The 14,389-nt window shown below is 43.4% G+C and overlaps 1 protein-coding gene across 2 annotated transcripts in view; it reads left to right on the forward strand.

The window, feature by feature from the left end:
- nid2a (nidogen 2a (osteonidogen)) overlaps nucleotides 1-14,389 on the forward strand; it is a 105,351-nt gene that overhangs the window by 57,262 nt on the left and 33,700 nt on the right. For both annotated transcript variants that reach the window (XM_024135296.2, XM_024135295.2), the window contains exons 10-13: nucleotides 3,164-3,292; nucleotides 6,597-6,725; nucleotides 8,066-8,191; nucleotides 8,403-8,663. In XM_024135296.2, the coding sequence (XP_023991064.1) occupies nucleotides 3,164-3,292; nucleotides 6,597-6,725; nucleotides 8,066-8,191; nucleotides 8,403-8,663 (645 nt within the window). The remainder of the gene's footprint in view (nucleotides 1-3,163; nucleotides 3,293-6,596; nucleotides 6,726-8,065; nucleotides 8,192-8,402; nucleotides 8,664-14,389) is intronic.

The raw sequence follows: 14,389 nt of genomic DNA on the forward strand, positions 1-14,389 counted from the left end.
TTTACCCATGATCCCTAAGGCTATGCAGTGCTATCCAAAGTCAACTCAGATTTACCGCAAGCATTACAGTTATCCTATTTACACTTTGTAGTAAATTTTGACAGTAAATTCAATGTTTCTGACTCATATTGATGTCAATATTTTCTAAATGAGAGGTTGGGGCATTTTTTTAGGGGCATTTGCTCTTTAAAGTTACTGTATACTGACAGGACCAGGGCACTCAACTGTAAAGACAAATTTAAGTGTCCGCATAACAGCGCAACAACTCCAAACATGACGACAGTTAAGAAGCTACATACTGGAATACAGCAATAGGATGAGCCTTCACCTGAATACAGTATATACATACGAAGTGGGTAAAACTGTATGTAAGCACATTATAAAACATTGTCTTAGGTTCTTGTTTGTTGCTGTCTCCTCAGATTTTATTAGGATTGCCAATGGCGAGTAACATTCTCCATATTTTCAAGCATAGTGGTGGCTGCATCATGTTATGGGCATGCTTGTAGTCGTTAAGGACTGGGGAGTTTTTCAGGATAAAAATTATACGGAATGGAGCTAAGCACAGGAAAAATCTTTGAGGAAAACCTAGTTCAGTCTGCTTTCTAACAGACACTGGGAGATTAATTCACCTTTCAACAGGACAATAACCTATAACACAAGGATTTGCTGGAGTTGCTTACCAAGAAGACAGAGAATGTTACTGAGTGGCCGAGTTAGTTTTGACTTAAATCTACTTGAAGTCTATGGCAAGACCTGAAAATGGTTGTCTAACAATGATCAACAACCAATTTCACAGAGGTTGAAGAATTTTGAAAATTCAGTGGACTCTTAACCAATAAGACTCACAGCTGTAATCACTGCCAAAGGTGCTTCTACAAAGTATTGACTCGGAGGTGAGAATATTTATGTAAATTAAATATTTAATTTTCAATAAATTTGCTAACATTTCTAAAAACATGTTTTCACTTTGTAATTATGATGTATTGTGTTTAGATGGCTGAGATAAAAAATGATTTCATAAATGTTGAAATCAGTTTGTAACACAAGAATGTGTGGAATAAGTCATTGAATACTTTCTCTAGGCACTGTACATGGAGTACACAGTGCATTTAAATGGTTACTTGCAGGATAACCTCTCGATAAGCAAAGTGAATAAAAAGAGTAATACAGAACAAGCTCAATTAAATAATTTCAACAATATAAAAACGGGCCATTTTTGTTGCAAATAATTACATAGCCTATATCGAAATAACAGACATTAGCCAAGCATGCTTACCTGCAGAATGGCATATGTTATAAGACCTCTATGATTCATTTCATTTAGCTAGTTCTACCACGTCAACATTGCTAATTTTTAAACAGGGTTAAATATAATTCTGTAGTAAAGTTCAGCTTCAGTCCACAGGTGGGCACTGTGTCACTGTCTGAAGATATGTGCTTTAGTCAGAAAAACATTCTCTCATATATTCAGTCTTAGCTAGCTAGCCAGCAGCTAACGTAAACTCACGTACACTCGTACATCGCCTTGGTCCGTACAATTGCCCTTATTTTAGCGCCCCAAAAACGTAATACTTCCAGATCAACTGTAATGACAATACCATTATAAAGCACAATTTCTCCCCTTTCCAACATGATCAATTACATGACCTAAACGTTGCCCGTTTCTGCATAATTCAAGCAGGCAATGAGCCCTGTCGGGTCTTTTTAAAAATGGCGGGTGGGGAAGCGAAACTAATGCATGAGAGTAAAAGGAGAGATTTTGTGTGGGAAAATTGCTTTCTTTCACTCGATCTGTCCAACTTATCACCTTATCGCCTCTAAAATGTAAATAAAACACTATAAAGAGTTTATATAATGTGTCATTACATACCTATTTGAAGGTTTGTGTCGAATTTGAATCGGGTTTTTAGGGTGGTGCTAAAGTGATCTTAGAAGTAAACCGCGGCTTTGAGAATGATCATCGCATGTAATGATGACGCAAAAAATGACTAGGTATCCCCCCCTGTCACTGTCCATTTCTTGTTTTTAAACGATGAGAGAAGTGCTACACCTGGTGGAGAGATTGTAAGACAGAAATAGTTGCTTTATGCGTGCTGTACGTTACGACATGACACGTCACGATGTAACGGAGGGTCCGTTTTTTCAACTTTTCTCCAATACTATAGAACCATTACCATGTCGATCAACGCTTGAATAGAAACCTAGTTCACCACCCCGATTTTGAAGTTAACACAGTCGCTACAGTCCCATTAGTTTTCTTTGTAGCCTCGTTTGAATGTTGCGGTTGCGCACATTTGTACGGAATGGGGTGAGTTTACGTTACCGAAGTGGCTAGCCAGCCAAGCTAGCTAAAGAAGCGAAACCCATTAAATACACTCGCTGTAAATAACCACTTTTTCTAATATCATGACTTATATCAACATCCTTAGCTTACCCATTCACAAAATGTTCCTATTAAATATGAACACCCAATAGCTTAAGGATCCTGAGCGCTAATTCTAGCTTATTAGCATTAGCCAACCCTTATGCTGAGGGAGACTAACACCAACCCTGCGCAAACCTCTGGCTAACTCGGCTGCTGCTACTGCACTATGAATTTCTCTCCGCCTCATTCACTGATACCTCAACCTGCTCAACCTGAACTCTTTCGGGTGAAGTTCTGAGTATCCATATTTGCACTTTAGTATGCTGCAGCCTCTGATTGCCTGACAGGCATTTTGCTGAGGGATGAATTTGACATCTAACCGGTGCTGTAAGGGTGGGGAGGGGTCAAGGGACGTGAGCGGTCCACTGCGTTGTGATATCTCGACCAATCACAGCAGTCACTGCGTCTTTCCATGGGCTTCTTGCAGTATCTGGTACTGACTATTTTTGTCATACAAATTTTGCTCCAAGCAGCTGAGTATAAAAATGTTTTTATACTGCATAGGACAAGTGATGTGTGGTTATGTAAACTAATATCAGACTGAAATGTAAATAAAGGTTTGGGCTTGATCAAAAACATCCGGGGCTGAAGCCTCAGAAGCCCAGGCCTAATGACACCACTGAACCAAAGTCTGGTCTCAGCAGTGAAAACAGACAGAGAATCTACTCAAACTGATGGTCTGATGATATTATAACTGTGACATAAGAGTTATGTTTTCTCTCTCTTCTCCCTCAGATGTGGATGAGTGCGTTGAGGGTCTTAGCCTGTGCGGTGCCCACGCCCAGTGTGTCAACCTGCCAGGGAGCCATCGCTGCCAATGCCAGAGCGGCTACAAGTTTGGCTTTGACGGGCGTACCTGTATAGGTAATTGATCTGGACTATTGGAAAACCAGGCCAAACAGGTGGTGATTAAGTCTGTTTTTGAAAGTGGTGATGAAGTCAGAATTGCGGGAGGCTGGGGAGTTCCAGCGTTTAGGGGAAGCGGCGCTGAATGCTCGGTCCCCCGTGGTGCAGTCTTTTTTGAGGGGATGGTAAGTAGTCCAGAGTCAGAGGAGCGGAGACAGCGGGAGGGGATGTGTGTGTGGAGGAGGTCGGAGAGGTATGAAGGGGCCAGGCCATGGAGGGCCTTGTAGATGAGGAGTAGGTGATTTGACAGAGAGCCAATGAAGTTGGTGCAGAGTGGGGGCGATGCGTTCCCAGGGTTTGGTGTGTGTGAGGACACTGGCAGTGGAGTTCTGGATGTACTGGAGCCTATCCAAGGCTTGCTGAACACCTTGAATAGGACTCCATTGCAGGAGTCCAGACATGATGTGACAAAGGCATGGATGAAGGGCTCCGCTACTGGGTCCATGAGGGATGGTTGGAGTCGGGAGATATTACAGAGGAGGGGAAAAGGAGGAATTGGTGATGTATTTGATGTAAGGCTCGAAGGAGAGAGTGGGGTCCAGGATGACACCCACTTTTTTGATGAGAGCCTTGGGAGGCACCAGCATGACCTCCGTTTTATTGCTGTTGAGTTTGAGTAGATTAGATGTCATCCAGTTTTTTATATCCTGGAGATGAGAAGTGGGTTTGGTGTGGATGTAAATCTGGGTGTCATCCACATGGCAGTGGACGTTGAGACCATGGCGGCAGAAGATCTGGCCCAGAGGAAGAATGTAGCTCGCTGTGTTTATTAAAAATCCCATCGCACTTATCATATGAGTAGAGGTGTTAACCCCGGTGTCATAGCAAAATTCCCAACCTGGCCCCATTCCATCATGGCCACCTAATCATCCACCTCATTCCAAATTGGCATATATAACTCCTCACCTCTCCATCTGATAGCTGATGTGTGGTGAGCGTTCTGACACAAAAATGGTTGCTGTGCATCATCTAGGTGGGCGTTCCACATTGGTGGTGGATGAGGTGATTTTCCCCCTACTATGTAAAGTGTTTTGAGTACCTCAGTTGGTAGAAAAGTGCTGTATAAATCAATCAATTATTATAAGGCTGGGGGAGAGGAGTGTGTCACAGTGAGACACGAGCTCCTCGACTTGACAAGCAGTTCAGTAACCTGGTCTGTTAATAATGTGTCAAATTCTGCTTGCAGAGTTAAACGTTCCTTATAAATGTCCGGGGATGGTGAAACGGCATAAAATGTCACCTAATTGGGTAATACAGCGTGTTAACATAGATAGCCTATCCCTTTTCAGTTTGTGTGCGGTGTAGGAAATAATTTCACCTCTGATATAAGCTTTCAAAGTTTCCCAGAGAGTAGACGCAGAGATGTTCGGGTTCTATTTGTAATCATGAAAAAGTCAATTTGACTCAAAACAAAATTGACAAAGTGTTCATTGCTGAGCAGTTGCGTATTTAGCCACCAAGGCGGTCACAGATCGTCAACATTCTGAAAGGCTACTTCCATAGTAACAGGGGCGTGGTCAGATACAGCAATTGGATAATATGAACAGATACAGCAATTGGATAATATGAACATGAAGATATGGAATGGAGGAGCCTGTCATCTACAAGGAAGTAGTCTATGCGCGTAAAAGTGTGGTGAACTGATGAGAAAAAAGAGTATGCTTTTCCAGCTGGATTAAAGATTCTCCAAGGATCTGAAACTGCGAATTCAGACACAAAGGTTCGGACAACTCTAGCTGAGGTTGATAAGGTGGTAGGTTTAGTGGAGGATCGATCCAAATGTGGGTCTAACCAACAGTTCAAGTCACCACCTAAGATCAACATATAGGAAGACATATATGGGAGTGTAGAGAGAACCAATTTGATAAAATCCCCATTGTCCCAATTAGGAGCATAAATATTAACAAGAAGTACCTTTGTATTGAGCAGCCTACCACTGACAATTATGTATCTACCATGGGGATCTGCGATCACATTAGAACATGTAAAAGGTACCGATCTGTGAAGTAAAATAGCCACCCCTCTTGCCTTACTCTGAAATGAGGAATGGAACACCTGACCCACTCATCTGCACCTAAGACTTGAGTGTTGTGATACCTTCAGATGAGTTTCTTGAAGAAAGAGGATGTGAGCTTTCAATTGATGAAGGTGGTGTAGCACCTTACTACGTTTAACTGGGTTATTGATGCCCCTGCAGTTCCAAGTGAGAAAATTAAAGCCATTCCCTCCAGCAGGATGGGCTACACTGGGCTGAGTCATGTCTTAAGAGAGAGGACGTGTAAAGGACAAGGTACAATGTAAACTGAAGATCTTAGTTGAGCCTAAAAGCGCAAATTTAAAAAACAAAGACGAGCGACGAGGCACAAAAACATATCAAAACTACATACAAATAAAGAGAGAAAAACCCCTTCCCTCACAACCTCCCTTGCCGAAGCATCTCCCCAACTGAGATGCAAGAAAAACCCTAAATACAAAAAAGTTTAGAGCAAAGCATGATAACTCTTACTTTGTGCTTCCTGAGATTTGTGACCATTTAACTAGAGTAAGCCAAACATAAATAGATTGGTCCCCAACAGAGTCTAAGGAAAACTAACCTCGGTTAACAGCAATACAGATGGTTAAACTACGACTGAACCATGAAAACAGACAGATATTGGCACACCATGCGGTACAACAGCCGCTTTCACGTTCTTGTTGATGAAATCTGCCGCTAAAGCCGGGTCCTCGAACCTGTGCGTGGAGCCGTCCGGTAAAGTCAGTCTCAGAACCGCAGGCCGAACTTCATGCCCGGGCAGGCGTGTAGCTGGTGCTTCACAGCTCCAAAGCTAGCCAGCTCCAAAGCTCTTTCCATTGTGAGGGATCCTTTGTGTTGTGAAATCTCGACCAATCACAGCACGCACCACGTCACTCCAGGGGCTTCTTGCAGTACCTGGTACTGCCTAGCGCAGTATATTGTATTGTTTATTTTTGTCCTAAAAATGTGTCAGTAAAACAATGTTTTTAATACTGCATAGGACAAGTGATGTGTGGTTATGGAAACTCATATTAAACTGAAATGTAAAAAAAAAAAGAAGGAAAAAAAAGTTTGGGGTTTGATCAAAAACATCCAGGGCTGAAGCCTCAGAAGCCCAGGCCTAATGACACCACTGAACCCAATTCTGGTCTCAGCAGTGAAAACAGACAGAGAATCTACTCAAACTGATGGTCTGATGATACTATAACTGTGACATAACAGTTCTGTTCTCTCCCTCTTCTCCCTCAGATGTGGATGAGTGCGTCGAGGGCCTTGGCCTGTGCGGTGCCCACGCCCATTGTGTCAACCTGCCAGGGAGCCATCGCTGCCAATGCCAGAGCGGCTACGAGTTCGCCTTTGACGGGCGTACCTGTATAGGTGATTGATCTGTACTATTGGAATTCTGACTGGACTGCAAACTTATACTGAACTGCAGACTATCTGGGTATTCCTTGCAATTCACCATTGCTGTCTGCAACCCCTTAAAGATTATGCTTGCACGGTACATTCCCTTGATAAGATCTCTATCTTGTCATTGTCTTCATTTTACTGAGGAAATTATTAATTGTAACCACACTATCACCTACAATTTCCTCTATCCAGTGTCTGTGTTATTTTGCCCGTCTCAATCTTTTCTTTTTATTGGCCAGTCTGAGATATGGCTTTTTCTTTGCCAGCATCCCGAAGTCGCCTCTTCACTGTTGACGTTGAGACTGGTGTTTCTCAAACTAAACACTCTAATGTACTTGTCCTCTTGCTCAGTTGTGCACTGGGGTCTCCCACTCCTCTTTCTATTCTGGTTGAGCTAGTTTGCGCTGTTCTGTGACGGGAGTAGTACACAGCGTTGTACGAGATCTTCAGTTTCTTGGCAATTTCTCGCATGGAATAGCCTTCATTTCTCAGAACAAGAATAGACTGACGAGTTTCAGAAGAAAGGTCTTTGTTTCTGGCCATTTTGAGTCTGTAATCAAACCCACAAATGCTGATGCTCTGGATCAGTGGTTCTCAACCCTGATCCTGGGGACCCAAAGGGGTGCACATTTTTGTTTGTTCCCTAGCACCACACACCTGATTCAAATCATCAAAGCCTGATGAGGAGTTGATTTGAATCAGGTGTGTAGTGCTAGAGCAAAAACAAAAATGAACCACTGATCTAGATACTCAACTAGTCTAAAGAAGGCCAGTTTTTTTTATTGCTTCTTTAATCAGAACAACAGTTTTCAGCTGTGCTAACATAATTGCAAAAATCACAATGATCAACGGTAGTTAGCAAACAAGAGGCAGGCAAAGCGCTACAGGTTACTCACAACCCAGAACTTCTAAAATTAAAAGGGAGTCCCATATATTATTACTATTATTTGTTCAATGTTAATTCAGTTTAGTTATCATTATTGTAGCAGTAGAGGAGGAAAAGTAAGGCAAGTAACTTGAGTAAATTTGTAGTTATGTATCAGTTTATAAAGCCTGGCTAGCGTGGCTACTAAGTTAGGGAATTTGCCTCCATGCCGCTTAACTCCACCTTTTATTTAACCCCTTCCTCTCTTTCTCCTTTCCTGATTTTGGCCATAGAACTAAAATCACTAGAATGGACATTCAAGTTAAGGTTCTAGAGTGGGTGAAAGACCCCTCCCACCAGATCCCAATTCTATGATATTGTCCACTTGGCCTCATTTCTGATGTTTGGTGATTGAATCTACAGTATGCTTGTTGTGCCACAGACTTGGACGAGTGCCGCTCTCAGCCCTGCCATCCCCAGGCCACCTGCTCCAACACTCTGGGCTCCTTCCAGTGCCAGTGTCAACACGATTTCCAAGGAGACGGCTTCCAGTGTGTCCCTAGCAATGGTGATGCTCATTAAAACTTAAAGACTTCATAGCAAACTTGATTAGCTTATGTGCCACACTGTCTCATATTGAAATCTTAAAACATGCTCTAGGTCTAGTAGTTAGTGGCACTGTCTTCCAACAAGCTTTGAGTCACCATAGATATGGGAGTTAGGCTAGTTGTACTGAATCTTGTCTCAGGTCTTGTTTGCCATGTGTCTTTGTCCTCCAGTGCATCCGGAGCGCCCTAAGACACAGTGTGAGCAGCACAGAGACAGCCTGCAGGGTGGGCTGTCTCCCCGGGGGCCTCGGCCTGTTCCTGGAGGCCTTGCTCCGGGGGCCTTTGTCCCCCAGTGTGATGAGCAGGGTCAGTACAGAGCCCTGCAGTGCCACGGCTCCACAGGACACTGCTGGTGTGTGGACAGTAGGGGGCAGGAGAGAGCAGGGACCAGGACTTTGCCCAGAACTCCCCCCACCAACTGCGACGGACCAGGTGAGACCTGCTCAGAGACACAGCATATCACATGCACACACGTACTGAACACACTTTTCAAAGAGACAGCGCTTAATTTTTACAAATGTTTTCAATGGTGTGGAGCAAATGTGCTTTTCACACAAAGTTGAAAATAGTTCAACTTTTGTGTTGCCTCTCTCCGGCGACGAACCTCGCATTGTTTCTCTGAGGAAAAAAGGCGATGTGATCAAGCGAGGAACACTGTGGTGTGTAGAGACTAGAAGAAGCGTAAGGGCCTTTTTACACTAAGGAAATATGTGAAGTAAGATCTGCCTTACTTCAATGTCAGATTTGCTGTGTTTAAAAAGGCTCTGAGCACTGTTCATCCGGATCTTACGTCCCCAGTATGATCCATTGTTAGTTTGTTGTGTTAAACTCTTACGTTATCCCATCAAGTTTGTCTTTTGGTGAAACCTAAACTCTTCAAACCCCCATCTTTTGACTGTTGATATTTCTAACTGACCGTCTCGATTCAGGTATATATAGCAACATTTGAAATTGTGTTTTTTACATTGGATAAAAGTAGAGACTCAGAGTTAGAAAATTGTATATCATACACTACAGTTGAGGAACAATGGCAAAGTAAATATGCTTTGAAAGTTGATAAACTTGCTGCCTCACTTTTGAGAAAATGACCCTTGAATGTGTTTGTAAACCTACTGGAGAGGTCTTCTTTGTCTACACCCATTCAGCATTGTTCACACCCTCTTAAGCCTTAGCCCCACCCATCTCTTTGAGGATTCACATGTGAGGCCATGTACTAAACAACCAAAGATTTCAAGACAAAAGGCTGGTTTATATTACATCTCTCGACAGTTGGCCCAGTGACATCATGAACATTCTATTGTCATCCGACATCAAACTTGTCATTGTCGTTATGAAAAAGTATAAACACAAAAACTACAGGCTGCATGACATCAGCAGCCTGGTGGTCCAAAATAGCATAACTAGTGTATTTTAACACCAATAAACTAATCTGTTTAAAACTGTACTTAGTATTTGTCAATCTAGCAAACCAGGCAACTAAAAGGTCATTCAAATAATGACCATATCATATAGCTGACAACGTCTTCACTTTAGCTCATTTGTCTTCATTATTACAGGAAAATAAACTCACAACATGATCATTATTTACAAGTTAATAGTGAGCCAATTATATAAAATAGCTTGCCATTGTGAGTGTGTCAAAATAGAAGCAGGGCATTCTACTGGAGAATATTAGAACTTGGACACTGTCTCGTAGGCCTAACGTTATCTCCTAATTTGACTTTGGTGCAGGTCATCTTGTTCTTCACAATACCATCTCTGGTAAACACATACTATATCAAATAAAATCTAAGTTTATTTGTCACATGCACAGGATACAGAAGGTGTAGTAAAATGGTTACTTGCATAGTGGAGTCTTTTGTTTAGACATGTAGCTAGCTAAACAATGAACCATATTCCCAACTCATAACGTTACTACCCTGCATGAATCTGCAGGTAGCTAACCAACCAGGTTTAATGTTCGCTAGCTAGCGAACATTAGGCTATAACTAGCAATGCAAATGGCTCTTAGATACAAATAATATTACTACACAGATCATACATGTAACGTTAGCTAGTGAGCCAGCCAGCTAACGTTAGCTAGCTAACAGTACGCTTTAACTTGTAATGAAAACGACTTTCTGACAAAATAAGAAATGTATAATATCTGAAAATGTAGCTAGCTAGACTATCTTACCCATATACATGGATGGACGCTTCTCCTTCTCTGTCACGGATGCCATGTTTGCCCTTAGTTTGAAGATGTAATCCGGAGACAGGTGTTTTATAAAACAGACTTCTGTATGTTCTCTTTGACTCGCTCTGCATATTTGCAATCAAATGCCATAATGTTCTCCATCTCCTTAGCTATCATACTCTAATTCCACCGGGCATTCCACTGATTTCAAATCTCGGTCCTCCAGAAAGTGGAGACCAACACTTTTCTACTACATGATATATTTAAAAAAAGCTGTGTTAGAAAGGATTACTTACACATACTGACCAGCTCATGTTATAGACATAAGCATGCTACATGGCAGACCAATCCAAACTCATCTCTTGGCATTATCTCAGCCAATCATGGCTGAGATAATGGCATGGTTCCTGTCTATTTCCGTGGCTAAACCAACTAGGCTCGTAATTTAACAATTGTATTCTTATTTACAGGTGGTATACAAGTTTGTTATTAAGGCACATGAAAGTTCACATGTTCCAGAAGGCATTTCTGCCAAAAAACGCATTTTGATTTTAAAAAAAGTTTACGTTCAAATGCCGCTCTTATGAAGTAGTGACGCGTGATATACGCCTAGTTTCCTGAAACTAGTCACATTTACTCTTTGGCAAAACCTGTTGACATATTCATCTAGACACTTTCTATTATAATCCTACTTATTAAAACCATCCAGCGATGATCTCCCTCTCTCTTGAACCTCATATACGATGTGTCCACATTGTCTGTAAGTGCTTATTTGTCTGAGTAATTGCCTCATTAAACATACTATACCAGTGGTACTAACTTCCAGATGCCACGACAGATTCAACACAGCTTTTGAAGGACTTGGGAAAATAAAGAAAAAATAGTTGTTGTTTTTTACCCTGAGAGGGAAGTGTGGATGGGACCACTCACCAGATGGGGGTTTTCATCCACAAAACTGTCAGGGAGAGTGAGAGGCCTCCGTGTCAAGGAAACACCAGTTAAGTGTTGACACCCCCTAGAAACTGGTTTTTCAAAAGGTCGAGGAATTTCTTTCTCGGCAGATGGTGTTCCCTGCTGGAATCCATGTTATAACTACACTTTCCGATGGCTCATTGGTGATTTCAACTAATGTAATATCCCTATTTATTTTTGAAGAATATGACTTGTAGTTTAAAGGTAGACACAGCAATGCTTAAAGTAAACAGCAATATCGGGCCGATTTCCACACTGGATAACTTCTGGCTACTCAACATTTTTTAGGAAACTGATTGCCTCAAAGAAAATAAGTTAAGCAACTTAAATAGCTGAAGTGAGCAGTACTAGTATTTTGATTTCTCGATACATAAAAAACACTAGTTCAATTAAATATATATGGTGAAGTGAACACGACATAATCTTTTTTTAAGTCAAAGTGTAACGAATCTCGTCTGGTGCAGGAGAAGAGGACCAAAATGCAGCGTGGTAAGTGTTCATCATATTTTAATTTAAAACTGAACACTACACAAAATAACAACGATGAGAAAACGAAACAGTTATGCTAGGTGAACAGACACTAAACAGAAAATAAACACCCACACCTAAAATGGGGAAAACAGGCTACCTAAATATGATTCTCAATCAGAGACAACGAACGACACCTGCCTCTGATTGAGAACCATACTATGCCAAACACATAGAAATAACACAACATAGAAAAAGGAACATAGACTACCCACCCCAACTCACGCCCTGTACAAACTAACACAAAGACATAAAAAAGGAACTAAGGTCAAAACGTGACAGTACCCCCCCCAAAGGTGTGGACTCCGGCCGCAAAACCTGAACCTATAGGGGAGGGTCTGGGTGGGCGTCTGTCCGCGGTGGCGGCTCTGGCGCGGGACGTGGACCCCACTCCACCATAGTCTTTGCCCGCTTAAGTGGCGCCTTTAGAGCGGCGACCCTCGCTGCCGACCTCGGACTGGGGACCCTTTCAGCGGGCCCCGAATAGATGGGAGACTCCGGCAGCCCCGGACAGGCGGGCGACTCCGGCGGTGCTGGAGTGAAGGGCGACTCTGGCAGCTCCGGAGTGAAGGGCGACTCTGGCAGCTCCTGACGACGGGCGAACTCTTGGCAGCCTCCTGACTGACGGGCGGCTCTGGCAGCTCCTGACTGACGGGCGGCTCTGGCAGCTCCTGACTAAAGGGCGGCTCTCGCAGCTCAGCACTGGAGCTCTGGTGCGCAGCCTTGGCACCACTTCTCCAGGCTGGATGACCACTTTAGCCCGGACCCTCCAGAGTGCAGGCACAGGTTGAACCGGGCTGTGGGTGAGCACTGGAGATCTGGTGCATACCACTCGCACCTCTCCCTTAGGCTCAACGCCTACATTCGCCCGGCATGAGCGGAGTGCAGGCATAGGACGCACTGCACCCTCCCAGCGCCCCGGAGACACAGCACGCAGAGCCGGCGCAGGATACCCTGGGCCGAAACGGCATACCGGAGACCAAACACGCTGAGCTGGCACAATACGCCCTGGCTCGATGCCCACTCTCGCATGGCACTTGCGGGGGGCTGGCCTATAGCGCTTCGGGCTATGAGCGCGTACTGGTGACACCGTGCACTCCACCGCATAACACGGTGCCTGACCAGTACAACGCTGCTTTCGGTAAGCACTGCTTTTGGTTGGCTCAGGTCTATCGCCTGATTCCGCCAATCTCCCCGTGTGCCTCCCCCCAAAATGTGTTGGGGGCTGCCTCTCGTGCCTGTTGCGCTGCCTTACCTCATATCGCCGCCGCTCAGCTTTCGCTGCCTCCAGTTCTTCTTTGGGGCGGCGAAATTCCCCAGCCTGACTCCAGGGTCCCTTACCGTCCAATATCTCCTCCCATGTCCATTTCTCCAGATATCGCTGCCTCTCTATATCACACTGCTTGGTCCTTTCTTGGTGGGTGATTCTGTCACGATCGTCTTAGTGAGGAGACCAAAGCGCAGCGTGATGTGAATACATCTTATTTAATGACAACTAAAGAACACTGAAACAAACTATACAAATAACAAATGACCGTGACGCTAATGATAACGAGTGCAGACATGCAACATCAACATAGACAATCACCCACAAACCAAACTGGCAAATGGCAACCTAAATAGGATCCCCAATCAGAGACAACGATTAACAGCTGCCTCTGAACCAATCCAGGCCACCATAGTCCTACGTATGCCTAGATAACACACAACCTAGACATACAAAAACGCTAGACCAGACAAAAACACACATACCACCCTCGTCACACCCTGACCTAACCAAATAATAAAGAAAACAAAAATAACTAAGGTCAGGGCGTGACACTTTGTCCCCATGTGCAGTTGCAAACCGTAGTCTGGCTTTTTTTATGGAGGTTTTCGAGCAGTGGTTTCTTCTTTGCTGAGCGGTCTTTCAGGTTATGTCGATATAGGACTTGTTTTACTGTGGATATAGATACTTTTGTACCAGTTTCCTCCAGCATCTTCACAGGGTCCTTTGCTGTTGTTCTGGGATTGATTTGCACTTTTCGCACCAAAGTACGTTCATCTCTAGGAGACAGAACGCGCTTCCTTCCTGAGTGGTATGATGGCTGTGTGGACCCATGGTGTTTATACTTGCGTACTATTGTTTGTACAGATGAGCATGGTACCTTCAGGCGTTTGGAAATTGCTCCCAAGTTAGGGAGCATCCAGGCAGGCCTTGAAATACATCCACAGGTACACCTCCAATTGACTCAAATGATGTCAATTAGCATATCAGAAGCTTCTAAAGCCATGACATAATTTTCTGGAATTTTCCAAGCTTATTAACCTGTCTAGCCCCGGCGTTCTGCTAGCGGAACTCCTCCCACATTCCACTGAAAAGGCAGAGCGCGAAATTCAAAACATATTTTTTAGAAATATTTAACTTTCACACATTAACAAGTCCAATACAGCTAATGAAAGATACACCTCTTGTGAATCCAGCCAACATGTCCGATTTTTA

The sequence above is a fragment of the Salvelinus sp. IW2-2015 genome, unplaced genomic scaffold (genome assembly GCF_002910315.2).
Source record: "Salvelinus sp. IW2-2015 unplaced genomic scaffold, ASM291031v2 Un_scaffold245, whole genome shotgun sequence".
Lineage (NCBI taxonomy): Eukaryota > Metazoa > Chordata > Actinopteri > Salmoniformes > Salmonidae > Salvelinus > Salvelinus sp. IW2-2015.